Consider the following 18,880-nt stretch of genomic DNA (forward strand, 5'->3'; position numbering starts at 1 on the left):
TAGCTTTCGCTGGATTTTTTTTTACCCAGGGACATGGCCTGAGATTGGCATAAAAAAAGAAGCATTACATTCCAATGACACCATGTTCATTTCAATTGTGGGGGATGGAAAAGTATTTTTTTGGGATGTTTTTCAACCAGGGGGGTATTCCAGAAAGCAGGTTTACTGGCTTAACTGGGTATGTTAACCCAGAGTTAGCGGTAAACCTGGGATTTCAGTTCCAGAACGCTCAAAAATGATCAGGCTATGTAAGTAACTATGGTAACATAGGCTCTGAACTGAACTGGATATGTAAACCCAGAGTAAACGGTAAACCTGGGATTTCAGTTCCAGAAAGCTCAAAAATGATCAGGCTATGTAAGTAACTATGGTAACAGGCTCTGAACTTAACCTGGTAGGGGGTAGGTTTTGTTCAGGTTATGTTCAATTATGTTCGGTTATTTCAGTGCATGTTCAATCAGGCTGCTATTTTTACACTTGTCACACAATGGCGTTTCATTTTGACGAAGGTCCGATTGACAAAGAAGCACAAAATCATGTAATATTCATCTGTGCAATTCACCGTGAGAGGGCGATAAGACCACGACATCACATGATAGCCTATCCATTCTTTTCCAAACGAGTTTTTCAAGAGTGCTAGAGTTTTTCAGCTGAATCCTAAATATAGGCTACTTGAAAATCATTATCCATCCCTACATTATGCATTGCATGGTGGATTAGTAGAATAAAATAAATCTTTAATGTAGGCTAGCTAGCCTACACCATAGTGGACATTTGTGTTTGGCTCACCAGACAGATGGACAAACAACATCTCAGACACATTGATATAACTAAAACAAGTACAGTGAAAAAAAAGGGAAAACCTATAGAAAATGAATAAATAAGTTTAAATATAGACTAGGCTACATAACAGCTCAGCCGGGCATGCGTGTTGTCACTAAGTTTGGTTAAGAATGCTGATGGCATTTGGGATAAAATAGTTTTTAATAGGCTACACTCTCCGACTAGGAGTTTTTTTGTAGTGTTGGAGACGCAGAGCATATCGGCAAGCTGTCGGTCGGTGCGTAAAGTTTGCCTTGCACTAAAGCAGTTCCTGCTCAACTTCATTAGTTTTCCTGGACACAAACCCACGAGGATCATAAAGTGTAGTTTCACCAACTGGCAGGTCAGCATCACTTTTCCAAATGTGCAACGACGATAGGCTGTCTTAGCTGGTGAGCTTCAATTAACAGGCTTTGGCTTTTTCAGAATGTCCTTAATGTCGATCGGATAGGTCATAGGCCACTTTTATTTTTGGATGCTGTCTTAATGGTGTTGGTGTTTAAAGCACATTTTTATTAAGTGTGCTTGCTGCAAAGCAGCACACTTATTGTTCTTCTTAAGTTTTATTATTATTACCATTATTATTATTATTCCCGTCTCCCTAATTTTTTGTCAGCTCTAGCGCCTAGGCCCTTTGAGACAGAGACACCGTTCCAACTTTAAAACGTCCGGTCAGTACCGGTGTAAGTTGGTCGCGAAGATGACGTCAGGTGGGCGTGTCGTTCGTCCGCCATATTGGATTGAACAGAAAGCGAAACTAAATTTTCACAGGTCACAAATTTGGTCCGAACGCCACGAAACTTGACATACATTATCCTTGGACCAAGCCTCACAAAAGTTACGGGAAGGATTTTAGATTTTTGAAAGCGTTTGCCCGTCACAGCCAAACGAAATCGGCGGCGAAGCTCAGAAACAGAAAGTCGTCCATATCTCAGGAACACTGTCACATATCGATACCAAATTTTGTATTTGAACTCGGGACTCCAATGTGAGGGTGCATACGCTAAAAAAAAAAAGAAAACATTCCAAAAGTTTCCATCATTTGGCAAACCACCCACAGGTATTTGGTAACTCTGACCTTCGCACCAATCACCTTCTATCACAATGCCTTCCAAGTATGCTCAATGTCTCTGGGCAGTCACAATGTCTCCGGGCAACCTTGCCCAATCATGAAATCCTTGTTCTGCCATGGGATAGTATGGACTTACAAACTGAAATAGCAAAGAGAACAGTAGCTATATATAGTTTACATAATAGAGTTGTTTTCACATTGACGGTATTCAAATTAAATTTTTCATTATTGTTAAATATCATGATGGGAGAGTATTATTAAAAATGTTACGAGTATGCAAATGCATGTGTTTACGGGCATTTAGGTTTTACTGTGATGTTTTGTTGTAAAGACATGCAAGGCATTCTGGGCCGTAATGAACAGTGGTCGGCAGCACTCCATAGGCTACGTATTAATATGAATAGGTGTTTCTGTAAACCTAGGGACAATAAACAGCTATCTCTGTTACAAAAACGAGCTGGTAATCGCTCATTGAAGATGGAACTATGATAAAAAGATTGTTTTCCTAAAAGCATGTGTGGCATAGGGTGATTTGACATAAAAGACTGAACCCCATTTAATTTTTTAGACTTGGAACACTACCACTGATTCTGTAGACCTCTCATTGTGATATTCATCCCTGTTAAGAGTAAACTCTCCAGCAGATGGCGCTCTCTGTAATACACATAGGCAACTACTGGTAAATAGCTGACGACAGAACAAGAGTTGTCAAGTAAGTTACGTGTGTAGAAGTGCGCTGATGAACTGTCACATCTTTTTGTATTCCCAACAGGTAAATACACTTAAAACAGAATCTTGAAATTAGTTAACAGTAGTAGAAGTACAGATAGCGACCTGTGGTAATGTTAACTCTACAACAACGAGTTTTCTTGTGAGTTTTAACTAGCTTCTTCTGGTACAGTGGCGCGCGGTCAGTTAAGGGTTATCGGCAAAGCCACTGAGTATGTTTGTTACATTATACGAAAGCTTGTCAGCTAGAGGAATAATACAGTTCAAAAATGAATACTGTGTATGTAATGATGTATGATGTTTACTGTTATGAAAAATAGGCTAAAAGTAAATACTGAAGGTATCATTTTGTGTATTAGCTCCAAGTTTGTGTCAGCGTCAGTCCCAATGAGTGAATGTATGTTAGCTAACGCTAATCGCGATAGAGGTTATTGCATTACTATAGAGGTTATTGCTATGTTACACTCTCTATGTGGTTCTGAAGGAAGGCATCAATACATGAATGTTGTACACACACACACACACACACACAAATACTTACCTGTTACATGGTTTCTGCTTATTAGAGAGATTGTCATTTGATGAATAGTTATATGATTACTGTTACATACACATCTGTAATACTTACCTGTTACATGTCTACTGCTTATGAGAGAGGGTATCAATGGATGAATAACTTGGATGTTAGATGATTTCTGCTACATACACATAGTATACTTACTTGTTGGTGGTATAATTGTATAATATGTTACATTATTACTGCTTATGCGAGACATGGAATTTAATTGCATATTCAACATATCTGTTACAATGTTCTTCTGAAACCCAATGTGTGATTGGGTTATACATGAACTAAAGGTTGTGATACTTAGTAATAGTAATGTGTAACTTTCCCAGTAATGCCTTATAAACAAAAAGGAGGCAGTGCCTTTCCCGCCTATCATAGAGGGAAGACAATCCTACATTTTGGTATAATTTACACTGAGTTTGAAACCCATCTCCAGTTATAAAACGTAGTGAACTGTGGTAAACTGCATCAAGTGATTTCAGAGTGGAAGGGGCTGCATGCATATACACAATGTCACCATAGTCTAGGACTGACATTATACTGTAGTTGCTTGAATAATGGTCATTTTGCTTTCTAAAGAGAAGCAAGACCTTATCCTGTACAGTGCACCTAATTTAATTTTTTACCTTTTTTGTGAGATCAAGCACATGTGTTCTAAATGATAGTTTGTTATCTAGCCAAATGCCCAGATATTTGTATTGAGAAACTTGCTCAATTTGTGCCCCATTTAGGGAACAAATGTTATAGGCATCAAGGTCACACTTTCTCGATCTAGTAAAGATCATATATTTTGTTTTTGCTTCATTTAGAACCACTTTAAGATCTTTCAAGGATTTTTGCACACAATCAAATGCACATTGAAGATATGACACTGCTTGCTCTACAGATGGTGCATAGGCATAAAGGATTGTGTCATCTGCATAGAAATGCACTTTACAATTTTCTATTGAAGCACAGATGTCATTGATATACAGTGTAAACAACAGTGGTCCCAAAATTGAGCCCTGTGGAACACCATTATTTAGTCTCAATGGCTCTGAGGTTGATCCTGTCACATCTACCCACTGTGTTCTATTAGAGAGGTAGTTTTAAAACCATTTAAAGGAAACTTCATCTAGACCAAAAGAGGTTAGTTTTTCAAGAAGTAACCTGTTTGACAAGTCAATAAACAAAGCTGCACAATGTTTCTTACTGTCAGTAGCTATATCATTTACTACAGCAGTTGCTGCTGTAATTGTGCTGTGGCCAGCTCTGAACCCACAGTAGGCAAAATGAACAAACAAAAGAATATAAGGTACAAACAAACAGACAAACCACGGATATAAGTTACAAACAAACAAACAGACAGACAAACCACTGATGGCCCTCTCACAGCCTGAACTAATACAAAAAACAAATGACTCAAGGGAAAACATTGGTCAGACACTAAACCATATGCATTTGCTCTCTTTAATCTGGTACGCCCTCCAAATGAGCCTGGGACAGTTGGTCAAGGCTAAAGTTAACAACATCTTGGTGATGCTAAGCACTAGTCTTGGTGTGGACTATGGCTATCCTCAACGGGTCTCCAACTGCAGGGTTACCGAGGCCTGGCTCCCTCCCGATACCTCCATGAGGCTGTGGATCAGCCAGTGCTGGTGGGCTGGATGAATCTTGACTGGTGGGAACAGGTTTAAGCTCGGAGCGATGCATGGTCTTAAGGGGGCCCTCCTCTCCATACGGCCTGATCTTATAGTGTGTGCCATCCAGACACTCCACAATTTCATACTTGGTGGACACCCATGTATCCTGGATTTTGTGGCGACCGTGAAAATGGTTCTTGCAAAAGAGTGTACATGTACATTACATTTAGCAGACACTTCTTGACCAAAGTCACTTACATACTGTATGTCAGACAATTACAAAGGATCACATTGTCCCTGGAGCAACTTGGGGTTAAGTGCCTTGCTCAAGGGCATAACAGTGGAAGCCGGGAATTGAACCGACAACTTTCAGGTTACTGCACGCTAGCCCAGCTCCTTAACCATTACACTACCACTGCCCACTAGAAAAAGACTAGAGTGCCACGTGGTAATATGGGTACGGTGTCAGGACCACCATGCCTACGATATGCCGCAGCCTCTTCTAAGTGTCTCCTAGCACTAGCATAGACAGAAGTCAGGTACTCTTGATGTTGCACCACCCAATCAATCGGTGGACTGTCCCTGTGGTCACCTCCAGTATTTCCAAGTAGGTGGTCGACTGGCAACTGTGGCTTCTGACCGAACATCAGCTCGTATGGGGAGTGCTGTGTTGACTGGTACATGGTGGTATTATAGGCGAACAGGAGCTGAGGGAGCAACTGGGGCCATTTGCACTTCTTTTCAGGGGGTAAGGTCCTAAGCAAGTCATGAAGTGTCCTGTTGAAATGTTCACATTGACCGTTCCCCTCTGGATGATAAGTGGTGGTTCTACTCTTTGTTATGCTGTAGATGTCACACAGGTACTTCAACAGCTCCCCCTCAAAGCTGCGCCCCTGATCAGAGTGGATTCTCCTTGCCATGCCATACACATACAGTAGAACCATCCCTCAGTTAGAATCTTAGCTACAGTGGAAGCTCTCTGATCATAGGTAGGAAAGGTCTGGGTCAACTTTGAGAAAACATTTGTGACTACCAGAACATTCTCTTGTCCTGTGGTACAGTAGCCCGATCCAAGAGAGTAAAGTCAATGTAGATAATCTACAAAGGCTTAGGGGCTAACAGATTTCCCAAGAAGGTTCTGTCTTGGGTTGTCTTGCTTTAGCAACCACACAGTGCTCACACTCACAACACCCCTTTTGCACCTCATGCCACATCTGGGGCCAGTAGCACCCCTGGCATATCAAATCTGTGGTCCTGTCCACCCCCAGATGCATGGCCATGGTTGTTGTGTAGGCTAGTGAGCACTTTGACTCGCAACACCTTGGGCAGTAAAAGCTGCAGCACTGGATCCCTGGAAGGAGGAGCCTGGATCGCTCGGTAAAAGGACCCATCCACTTCCTGTATCTGGGACACTGCTTTATCAGCTGCTGGACTTCCCTTGGTTCACTCCACTTGTCTTAATGGGTAGGTGGTCGTCCCTGTCACCAAAACCACAGGTATCTGGAAATACAGGGATCAGTCCCTTGCAGGACGTTTTTTGGTCTTTTTTGGTTCGACCAGGGATGGTGTCCACCATACAAGATTCTGTCATCCAAGAGTCTTGGATAGGTGCACTTGAGGCTTACATGTTGGCTATGGCAATTGGCAGGGGGATGTGTGACACAGATCGTAAAGTGTTAGTGGGGTTGTGGGAAGCATTGCGATTAGCTGATATTTGAGTTGTAATCAAAGAGGGCAAGCTGAGATACCCAGCACTGTTCCAGAGCGCCCAGTTTCGCTGATTGCAGGTATTGGAGGTGATTGTTGTCAGTGTACACGGTGAACTTGTTGCCCAGGAGATACTTGCATTTTTTTCCCGTGATTGCCCACTTGACTGCAAGGAGTTTGAGTTTCATAGCACTATAATCTGACATGTTCCTCTCACTTGGCCGCAAGCCCTGGCTAGCAAAGACTATTGGTCGCCGTAACCCATCCTTCTCCTGTCACAGAACTGCCCCCAATCCTGCGTGGCTTGCATCCGTCTTTAAGATAAAGGGACGACTGAAATCGGCATAACCTAGGACTGGTGGTTGAACAAGCCGTTCTTTTAAGGCTCTGAATACAGAAAAAAGTTCTGAAGGCAAACCTGAACCTGACTACATTCAATGTTAACTATCCAATATTCAGATTCTTTTTTTTGTAATTGAAATGTATGCAAATTAGTGCATAATTAATGAGATATTGTTAAATTACATCCATAAACATATATTTTCAGAAAACTTGTAATTTAAAAAAATATTGTCTCTACATAAATAATCAACTAGTAAAGTTTCATAGAATATCAAGGAGTTAAATTTTTTACCCTATTCACCCATTCTATGTTGCCTATGGAGGCCAGTTTTAGGCCGCAAATACTAATTAGCAGGTTTAAAACTAAAAAATCAGTTAAGTAAATATGATATTGATATGATTGATTATGATACAAATAAGCCTCATAATTATATGCATAGCTGTGTATTCCCAATGGATTTCAGTGATCATTGTCCTGTGGGCTGCATTAGAGATGGCAGAAGACAAAGGTCAGGGCCTCTGTATGTAAATAAGAGATCTTTTAAAAGATTTGATGAGCAGGCATTTTTACATGATCTACATGCCAGTGACCTTACTTCTTTAAATCTTATTCCAGATGCTGAACTTGCATTGGAATACTTCCAGACTATTTTTAAAACCTTAGCAGATAAACATGCCCCTTTTAAGAGATTCAGGATAAAGTCATGATCTAGGTGAGATTATTTCTCAAAGAAATAAAGCTTGGGCATTGGCAAGATCCACTGGTAGTGATGGAGATTGGATTCTAAAGTGGTAAATGAGATGGAGATTTGTAATGCTTTTAATGATCACTTTATCAAATGTGGTACTCTATTTGATCAATTGAATAATGTGGATATGGCACCAGAGACACAAGTCCATTTCAGTGTCACTAGTCCTGAAGAAGAGAGGTTTTTGTTTTCAAATAGGCCTAATAACCCTTCCTTCTCATTTAGACCAGTAAACCAATCTGAGGTTCTCTTGTGTAATTCCAAGTGTATGAAAAGCTCTCTGGGTGCAGATCAGTTAGACCCACATCTCTTAAAGATTGCAGCCCCTGTCATTGCTGAACCTTTAACTCCCATTTTTAAATTAACATTCTGCTCTGGTTCTATTCCAGAAGTCTGGAAATCAGCCCTTGTGACCCCTTTACTTAAAGGAGGAGACCCAAGTGATTTGAAAAACTAGCCAATCTCCAAGCTTCCATGTTTAGCTAAGATGTTAGAATCCTTTGTAAATGAACAGCTGTGTTCCTTTTTGTCATCATATTCTATATTAAGTCCTTATCTGCTACTTAACTACCCATGCCTATGACACCTAATTGTGTACAGTGTTGCCTGTACTATTATAGATTATTTCCAAGACAAATTTCTGTTAAGGTAGACAACAGAATGACATGGCAGGCTAAGGAAAGCATCAAGAAAAGCAAAGATTAAGAAATCGTTTTTGACATACAGTACAGTAGGCAACAAGGGAGGAGGTCTTTTTACACTTTTCAGACACTCACAGTTTGAAAACTATGGATATTGTTTTAGAACCAACAACCTTTCTACATTATCTGTGGGTTTTGTGTGCAAAAAGTGGAATTAATTGTCAAAAAATTTGAAGAAAATGTGAAAATCACTTTTCGGACTAGATATAATCGCTGATGAAAACATACAAATAAAAACAGTAAAGATGGATCGTGAAAATTTGAAGACAAACAAATCTTAGACTCTATATTAGCAAAATATGCAAAACATTTTTACATGAAAATCTAGCTGGAGCCTATTTTCCAAACACAGCGTACTGTACTATTAGAGGGCCAAATTGAATGAGCCAGGTTGGGAATTTAGCCAGGACACCGGGGAACCCCCTACTCTTTGCGATAAGTGCCATGGGATCTTTAATGACCACAGTGAGTCAGGACCTCGGTTTAACGTCTCATCCGAAGGATGGGCTACCATCTTTGCCCATATAAGGAGATCCGGTATCTTGAGATTTTTCCTATGGGAAAATAACATGAGGATTTGGAATTATCACACCTGTGAAACGCTCGTGGGGACGAAATCGGAAATGCAAGCGTTTTGCTCTACACACTTTTGTCCTCTGCCTTTGAGTGGATACTGTGATCTCCAGTATGTGAAGGTGGCACACTTTGATTTTTGCTACCCCAGAGCTAACTTGCTTGCCATTAAGTTAGTTAGCAAGTTAGCTCTGGGGTAGCTAAAATAAATAAACATTTATTTGAGAACAATTGAAAAAAACACCCAAACTCATTACAATAACATTTCGGCTTTATTTAAATATTTGACATACCTGTTTCATCAAAAAGACTATGACTTTTGGTCATTTTAATGGTTTAATATAGGAGATGAGTCGATCGCCATTAGATTTGGCCACTTCGAACATTACTTTTTCACTATGGCAAGCTTTCTGACAACCAACATTCAAATGACCGTATTTGACAACATATTAGGAGACAGATAATACGGATATCGTCAGACAAGTGGAAACCTTTGTCTTTACATAACTCTAGAAAATGACATGTTTAACAATTTAATTGGGCAAAGAAATTGACACTTTGCCTGAAGTTAATGTGCCCCAGCTGCTTAGTTTGTTCACTAACGTTATGTCATGGCAGCAACGAGATAACAGGTAGGCTAATACCTGAAAATATTAGACTATTCGCCTTATTCACCCAACGGCCATTACGAGGCTGAAGGGTACACTTGCCATTACACCTCAGTCCAGCAGATGGTGGTGGTAATGCACTCCGTTTGCAAACTGCTAAAAAAAACTCACTGAAGAAGAACAGGCCAGTGAACCCTTCTTTTTCGGAGCTTTTTTTTGGCAGTTTACAAACGGAGTGCATTACCACCACCATCTGCTGGATACCACAGATACTCTACACAACCACAGGTGGCACTGTAGTAACTGTATATAAAACATATTGATCTCAATGGTGCATTTTGCCCATGTTCAGGGTGGAAAATAAAAAAGAAAGATTTGCATAAGACACATTTTTAAAAAGAAGGGATCATGGGGAATAAAGAAAAAATATTTTAAAAATCTTTGTATATTCCCACAAGGTGTTTGGGTGCTCTGAAAATGAGAACCGAAATTATTTTTCAGACTTGTGGGGTCTGCTGTTTAGACCCTGAAGGGATTTATTTTTTGTTCATTGCTTTCTGTGAGAGTGTTGCTACTTATCTCAATAAGGAACATAAATCAAGAGCCTATGTTGAGTACAAATGTTCACAATTATTTCACACTACAATTTTTACTATCTGGTCTATCACAGGGCCACCTTTTTGGCTACCTCTGACCAGAAATGAGTTGTAAAATGTACTACACCCTTTGAGACGGAATGAATTGCGACATATATGTTTTTGTAGTCTAGAAACTGTATTTTTCTGCCTTTTTCACTTTTTAGTTTTCTTTGACAGTACTAATGTTACACTAAGCTTCCCTCCCCCATAAAGTTTACCATCAAACTGAACTGAATGACATGTATCCATCTCTCCTCTCACTCCAGCACACTCTTCCCTCTCCACACATCTGCCTCCTCTCACTCCAGCCTGCTTACCTTCATCTGTATCCTTATCTTGTCTTACCATACCAGAAGACTCTTTTCTCCTGTTTCTACACATTTCCTTTCTTTCTGTCTTTAGTTAGTGTATGTAGGGCTGTCTCTCTGGGCCTCTTCTGGTTAGTGGACACCTGAGCTTGAGGTTGTGTTCAGTATAAGGTGAAATATTAGCATACAATATTTTTAGTGGTTATTATTGTTTATCTGTCCAGAAGATCTGCCCTGACCTCTTTTCTCTCACTGTTCACATTTAGTTTCTTTCTGTCTTTCCTAGTGTCTGCAGGGCTGTCTCTCTGGGCTTCTTCCTTACAGTACATAAAAGCTTGAGTTGCAAACAATGGCGGTCCCAAGAACATCCCAGAATCTATTATTGGTCCACCCCTACACATCAATTATCAATGTGTCAATTATTATTGTGACACACACAGACAAGGACCCAATGATCACTATGAATGAGATATAGAGTTCATTTGAGAATATGAGAGAATGTCCAGTGAATTCATTTAGGCACAGGTGGACTCCAATCAAATTGTAGAAGCATCTCAAGGACCATTGATAGAAGTAGGATGCACCAGAACTCAATGGCAAGTGTCATAACAAAAGGTGGGAATACTTATGTAAATAGATTATTTCAGTCTTTTATTTTTTTATACATGTACAAAACACTCCAAACACTAGCTTTTTTGTGGGATGTTGGAGTATTGTGTGTATATTGATGAGAAAATAAATAAATAATTGAATTCATTTTAAGATGAGTCTGAAACATAACAAAATGTGGAAGAAGTGAAGCGCTGTGAATACTTTCCGTATGCACTGTACATCCATCCATCTATTTGTATATTTGCATCCACCATTTAACTATTTACTACCTGTCCTCACTGTGGTCATTAAAGATCCCATGGCACTTATTGCAAAGAGTAGGGGGTTCCCTGGTGTCCTATTCCCAACCTGGCTCACTCAATCTGGCCCCCTAATCATCCCTCAGTGTAATTGGCCCATTCACTCCCTCACTCTCCACTTCAAACTGGTGTGTGGTGAGCATTCTGGTGCATAATGGCTGGTTCCCCCTTCACTGTGAAGCACTTTAATTGTCTAAAAAAGTTATTGTCAGAAAAGCACTTTATAAATGTAACGTGTTGTTATATATATATTTATATCCATCCATGTATTGATTTATCATCCATCCATTTAGCCTCACCCATTTATCTGTCCATCTATCGGCCTCCATCCATATCATCCACCCATCTCTCCGCATCCATCCATGGCTATCAGTCAGTATCAACCATCATCCATTCATCTAACCATATCCCTTAATTTATATGTACATCTATATCCATCCATCCATCTTTAGATTACATTAGATTAAACTTTATTGTCATTGTACAGAGACAACGAAATGCAGTTTGTGTCTGAACAGTGTGAAAAAGCAGAAAAGTGCAATGTAATATACACACTATAGGCAGGTGGTGCAGTATAAACAGTACAGGACATAATGCAGTGTAGGCATTATACATTTAAGAAAGTGGTATGGTTTACAGTAATATAAATTAAATATAAATATGTGCAATGTATGTGCAGTAACATTATAAGAGTAGTAGAAATAAGTCTATGTGCAGTATGAACAGTATAAACAGCAGTAGAATATGGTTATCTATAAGTGTAATTACAGTACATTTTATAAATAAATAAAATACTATGGATTTGATTGGGTAGTGCAATTGTTCGGGGGAAGGGGGCTGTTGAGGGGCAGATTGTCATACCTATTTACTGTATCATCTCTTATCAACCCATTCATATATAAATAACTCGACATCCACCCAGCCATTCGTATTCACTCACTAATAACTATTCGGCTGTCAATATTCATCAATGTACAGTATCTATCTACATCCATTCATCTATCAATGTTCAATATACAATGCTCCAAGTATACTTGGACCCCGATAACAGCCACTTGCGGATTTGCTATTATTACTATTACTTGTATGCTTCATGTAGGCTTAAAAGTTTTCACCAATGCAATGCTATCATTTATTTTCTAACTCTAAGGTTGTATACCCAATAAAAAATCACCATGAAACAATAACTAAAATGGCATGGATTATATGTTATTGACATAAGCGTAACATTATATGTCATTGACATTTCGGGCAGCCGTGGCCTACTGGTTAGCACTTCGGATCTGTAACCAGAGAGTTGCCGGTTCGAACCCCGACCATTAGGCACGGCTGAAGTGCCCTTGAGCAAGGCACCTAACCCCTCACTGCTCCCCGAGCGCCGCTGTTGATGCAGGCAGCTCACTGCGCCGGGATTAGTGTGTGCTTCACCTCACTGTGTGTACACTGTGTGCTGTGTGTGTTTCACTAATTCACGGATTGGGATAAATGCAGAGACCAAATTTCCCTCACGGGATCAAAAGAGTATATATACTTATACTTAAGCTTATAAGCCTTGGTATCAAGGATACATCCCTACTGGTAAATAAACATTTGATTTAATCTAGATTGAAGGAGTTCAAAAAAGTTTTTCTCCTGAAAAATCTAAATGGCTGGAGAACTTGGGGTAGGATGGAAATGATCACTAATGGGTCCAATCCATTAAGGGGAATCAGCCTGTAAGCTTCACTTCATAAATGACAGAAAATCTTTTTTCAGTTGTTTATGTTAATATTTTATTAGTATTTCCTACAAAGTCATAATTACAGTTGTGTGTTTAAGTATGTTGTGTAATTGACACTAAAACTATTACTCAAACATGATCCCCCCCCCCCCCCCCCAACTTTAAAATGTATGAGAAAGTCATACTACTACATACTCATCAAACTGTTTCCAGTGCATGAGAACCAACTACAAGCCCTTAAAGAGTTCCAAGTTTGTATTGTATTTTATTTGTTTTACATCAGACACAGATTTTTGGCAATAATGACCCCACAAAAGTACCATAATCAGTTACCCTTGACGCATGGCTTTGTACCAAAGGCAACTCTTGCAAAAAGGTTGTACAGGAAAACATTTTGGCAAAGGAAAAAAATTAAAAATTCTTATCTTCATTATTTATCTTTCATATCCACTTTTAAATAGTTGAAAAATATTGCCATTACTTCAAAAAACCAGGACATTCATATATCAAACATTGAAAAATATGTCATGTGGCCAACTGATATATACACATTTCTAATTTAATTAAATAATGAATAGCAATGTTTGCAATTATTTTTATATCCACACATAACCAAGAAAGAATGCATCTTAAAAGGAATGGAACAAAATGATAACAAGTAAACATCACTTGTTTCATTTAACTCATACAAGGCTTTTTTTCCCACACGTGCACTAAAAATTCCAAGTATTCATATTTTTCTAAAAAAAATCATAGATGATGGATGTTGTCCCCGCCCCATGTTAAAAAGAAGGAAGTAGATACCTGATAGTGAGACTGCATTCCCATTATTCAGTCTCATCCATTGGTTTATTTTGTATTGCTCAAATAGTGGAGTGTTCCTGTCCAATTTAGATATCACTTTTTGAATGTTGACCATATGACTGCGCTCATCTGTAAAAGGGATCATGAAGCCACCAAGAGAGGGCCAGAGATTTTGGCTTGGAAATTGGATTGCTTATCTTAGTCCTAGTCTTTCAATTTCCCAGAATTTCTGAGACATTTTACCAGAGGCGCAATCTGTTCATCTGTGAACAAACATAAGTGAACACCTCAAGGGCCCATTGATAACAGCAGGCAAGTTCAGTCAGTCAGTCAGTCAGTTAATAAGTCAGTCAGTCTGTACATGGCTCTTGGTACAGGCACCTACATATGCAATTACAATAATCATATTGACTATTGAAAAAAATCCTGAACAGGACACTGCGAAAAAATAAATAAATAATCCACTGCAATGTCCTAGCATATAACAACAGGAGAACCAAACACACAGGATATAAATCCAGTCTCACTTGGAGGAGTCCTCATAGCTGAATACAAACTAGGTAGGGGATGAAAAAGGAACAAAAGGAAAGATGAAAAAAAAAGAAAACTCTTAGGTCACATGTCCTTGTGTTGGTACCAGAATTTTCTCACAGGGATCCTGTGTGAGGGTATATGTATGTGGAGAGTTTCTCTGTGCATGTGAGACACATTTGCATACATATGTGAACATGTACAGGTGTGTGTGTTGTGAGGTTTGTGTGTTGAGTATATGTGTAAACAGCAATTCAGTTGTGCCTCTACGGCATAATTTAGTAATCTCTGCCTACAGTGAGTGATTCTGCAGTCCCTAGCTGCCCTCAATTAGCTTTGCAAGGCTGTCACGAAGCTCAGTCAGCTCAAAGATTTTGCCATCTAGCAACTCTAGCAGAGAACCCAAGCTCTTCCTGAAGGCTTCCTGCTCATGCTGACTGCTCTCCAAACGTCGCTCTAGTTCACGAAGTTGCACCTCCAGCTCTTGATTATGTAACTCTGTCTCCTGAAGGAACCCATACACACACACACACACACACACACACACACACACACACACACACACACACACACACACACATACACATATGTATACAAATTTGTGAAAATGCACAAATATGCATACAAATTTGTGAAATACATGATCAAGGTCAGTTTAAGTAACAATAATAGAAAACTTTGACAAACTTTTGTGTGTGCATATTTACCTTAAGTTTCTCAGAAACTGAATCCCTTTGGGTCTGCAGGTGATTGGCATGTTGTACTTTTTCTCTTAGCTGCTCCAGCTCCTAAAGACATAGAGGGCATAATGTTAAAACATAGACACTTTCAACCAGAAGATTAAATAACAGATAATCAGTTATAGACAGCCAGTTAACAGTGTTTGGAAGTTGTGGTAACCTCTTCCTTGGTTTTCAGCACTGCCTCCAGTTCCTCTATAGTCTGATTGAGCTCTGTCTTTTGGATCTTAATACCACTGGTTTGGCTACTCGCACACTCTAGCTCTGTCACCTTGGAAATAAACAATAATAATGATTTTAGACACTTAGTAAAGTAAGAGGAAGAATCTTGGAATGATTTAATTGGTGGTTAAGGAAGAGAAATCCATCACTGAATCTAGTAGGATTTGCATCTGTACTATTTGGGTCTTCAGAGAAATATGAATCAATATGAACACAAACTATAGATACATTACACCTTGAAATGGCACTGTATGTGTGCATTATGTCTCTCACTCTTTTGTGCAATCGCTCAGCCTCCTCCTGGTAGGCTGCCAGCTGCTGCTTCCACTGCTTGACATTGGCTGTAGACTCCAGCAGTGCTGCAGTCAGCTTGGCATTGTTCCCCTTCAGGGCCGTAAGCTCTGCCTCCCAGTGCTTGGTTATGGTGGAGCTGCTGAAACCACAGAACTAAGTAATTGAGGGTGAGGGATCCAGGAATTATGGCTTGTAGCAGCAGTAATTTTACAGCTCACAAACTGCCCTTCCCTTCACCAAGGAGGTGTTTTCAGTGTGGTTTGCCTGTTTGTTTGAAACTTAGTGGAAGTAGCAGATCTTAACTCACAGGTTGCCTCAAGGAATTAAGTTTTTGTGTCACTACTGTTGCATACATATCGCAACAATGGAACCACAAGCCCCGCCCATCGAACGCAGATGAGCCAATGGCAGGCCAGTAGCTCTGCGCATGCATTGGGAGCCGTGATTTTTGTCAGGTTTTATGGGATTTTATAGTGATGCGAGTTGAAAAGGACGGCCAAACAACATGTGAGGGATTAACACAACACCGATACACAGAATAATGGCTTTCAATCTTGATTATGTTTTCTGTAATTATGTTAAATTAGATTAAATTCTCTCCTTCCAGCTCTCCCCTGCTAGGGGAGCAAAGGGTTAGCTACTCCTTAGCAAACCATAACGAAACGGTACTCCACCACATCTGTGGATTAAGCCACACAGTCAACTCAATGTAAATAAGATAAACAAGGATGTTTGTTGTTCTTAGCATTGCCAGGATAATATAATTGTCACTTGGAGGAGACTTGAAGATAACTACTGTAATGTTAGCATAGTTAGTTAACCGCTGTTAACGTGCTAGCATTGTCACGTCAGAAAAGCATAGAGCTGTGCACAGTAGTGTAACATGTATTCACCATAAATTATTAAAGTTGAAGTGGCTCTGCAATGTAGGCAATTGGGGCTTTTCCACTGCATAGTATAAGCTCAACTCGACTCTACTGGCTTTTTTTAGTTTTCCATTAGCAAAAACTGATACCTGGTACCTGGTACTATTTTTGGTATCACTGATGAGGTTCCAAAAGGTGATGTAAGGATGGCAGGTTACTGATTGGTCGACGACACTGTTGCGTAACAATGTTGACGTTCTGAACAAGCCCGGCATTTTTAAATACCTCGAGCCGAGCCGTCACGTCAGTAACCAACAAAACTTTTAACGTAATTTATATGTAAAACATAAACTGATAAATAATGGCAGCCTGAGTTACTTTACTGTGGTGTGTAGAGGAAGTGAACACATTCTTGACATTGGTCGCCAATGAAAGGATCCAACGGGAGTTGGATGGGGCAACGCGAACCGAGAGGGTGTTTCAAAACATCTCTCCTCAGATGGCCACATATGGCTACCAGAGGTCATTTCAGCAGTGTCGAGAGAAATGTAAAAACTACTGACCCATTTACTCCTAAAATGTCTGCTAAAAACGCCTATAGAATCCTATGGCATTCTAGACTAAATAACCTTATTTCCTGAGGGTTTTCTGAAAACATACTAAAAATTGTCAACGTCTACCAAAATTTAATATCTAAGCCTCTATAGCACCTAGAAACATGAAATAAAAAGCATGCTGCGCTACGCAGCAACCAGCGGAGATTCAATGTTGCGCTATGCAGCATCAGACGGGAGATAGAATGTTGCGTCATGCAGCATCCAGTGCGAATGGGTTAAGGACCACAATGGACGGAGCAGGTTCAGCAGGAAGAATTGGAAGTGGTTCGACCAAATGGTCATAGACCAACCAACAATGGGATGGAAGGTGGCCTCGACTCAGCTACGAGTCTGTTGGAGTCCTTGATGGTAAGTTATTTGGTAAGTTGTTTCTTGGTTTGTCTTCAACTTTAACTGTTTGTGGCTTTGTAACTGCTGTAGAAGTCATACTCATACTAACAGCGTTAGCAACTAGGGTCTCCGCCATTTTGGTCAGACTTTTTTGTAACTCCCGCCTCCAAACACGCAAAACCGATTGGTTCTCAAATGGTCCTCATTTGAATAAAGTTAAACTTTCGCCAACTTTGTTTCGCCTGCCTCGGCTCTCATTTTGCCCAACCAGGGTGAATTTCGTTCCATTCAACCTCAATGAGAGTGATGTGAAATTTCGCCGTGTGGAAACCGACCGTAAGGACGAGTATGCCGAGTGGTGGCGACCCACAAGAGTTAGAGGACGATGGTCTCTTTAAGATTGCAAGATTGGGAAAACTTCGGTTTCCCAGTCAGTTACAGTAGTACATGTGAGAGAGTGATGGATAAGATGAGGACTGTGTGTCGGCGTTGTTGTTCAGCAGTTGTTGGGTAGGCTATGTGAATGGAAATACATCGAAGCCATCACCCAGATGTCCCTGTGCTTCACCAGCCTTTAGATACACATACAAATAGGGCCAAAACCTATGGCGTAAAATTATTCTGTAATGATGGAAAGCGATGTAATCCGCGTGGTGATTACCTATATATATTATATTAGGGTAATTTGTATTGTGCTCTTACTCACATGAAGAGCTGGCAGTAGGCTAACCTGTTAAGTGTTAAGTGTCAATACTAACCAGGCTAATAAACAAAAAAAGCTACGGTGACTAATGTCGAGGGGTAAAAGTCACATGACTTCTAGTTGCAGGCTAGTCCGTTTATGAAACAAAAGGAGCAATTTATTTTATTTTTTTTAAAAAAGAAAGCAAAATAGTGTGACATTTTCAGTTAATGTATACACATTGAAAAATATTGAGGCAAACTACTTACTTCCAGCAACCAAACACAGATGTTGAAAGTCTCGCCTAAGTGGATTTTGAAAAAATATTCTATGTAATTTGCACTTTCATAAATAAGAGATGCTGTAGGCCTATTTTCAGTTTTAAAGCTGATTGTCTTATTTTGTTTACAAGGTACAGATGTTGTCTGGAGATGATGTGGGGTACTTGTTTACATCTTACTTTACACACTTCAGGCTGTTGCAGCTAGCTCAGGGGAGATACTGTAAGACACTAGGTGGTACAGCCTGAGACATGCACAATAAAAAAAGTATTGCCTTCTGCATTTTTGTTATGCTTTTCCCTCCATTGTACCGAACCGTGATTTCTGTGTATCGTTCCACCTATTAGCAACAGAAACAGAGATGTTAACTGCATTTATGTTAGCTGCTTGAGAGCATCGTTTTTCTTTAGCCTAGGTCAAGGTGGGGAAGTGTATTCTAAGAC

At 39.8% G+C, this 18,880-nt stretch overlaps 1 protein-coding gene across 6 annotated transcripts in view; it reads right to left on the bottom strand.

Moving 5' to 3' along the window:
• Positions 1-13,141: 13,141 nt before the first annotated feature.
• Positions 13,142-18,880, bottom strand: part of LOC121680982 (homer protein homolog 1) — a 170,170-nt gene continuing 164,431 nt past the window's right edge. For 5 of the 6 annotated variants that reach the window (XM_042060583.1, XM_042060584.1, XM_042060581.1 and 2 more), the window contains 4 exons: positions 15,641-15,800; positions 15,306-15,416; positions 15,113-15,193; positions 13,142-14,910 (listed from right to left, as the gene is read on the bottom strand). In XM_042060583.1, the coding sequence (XP_041916517.1) occupies positions 14,722-14,910; positions 15,113-15,193; positions 15,306-15,416; positions 15,641-15,800 (541 nt within the window). In that variant the 3' untranslated portion in view covers positions 13,142-14,721. The remainder of the gene's footprint in view (positions 14,911-15,112; positions 15,194-15,305; positions 15,417-15,640; positions 15,801-18,880) is intronic. The other variant, XM_042060582.1, reaches the window with a different exon arrangement.

This window comes from Alosa sapidissima, chromosome 13 (assembly GCF_018492685.1).
Source record: "Alosa sapidissima isolate fAloSap1 chromosome 13, fAloSap1.pri, whole genome shotgun sequence".
Taxonomy (NCBI): domain Eukaryota; kingdom Metazoa; phylum Chordata; class Actinopteri; order Clupeiformes; family Clupeidae; genus Alosa; species Alosa sapidissima.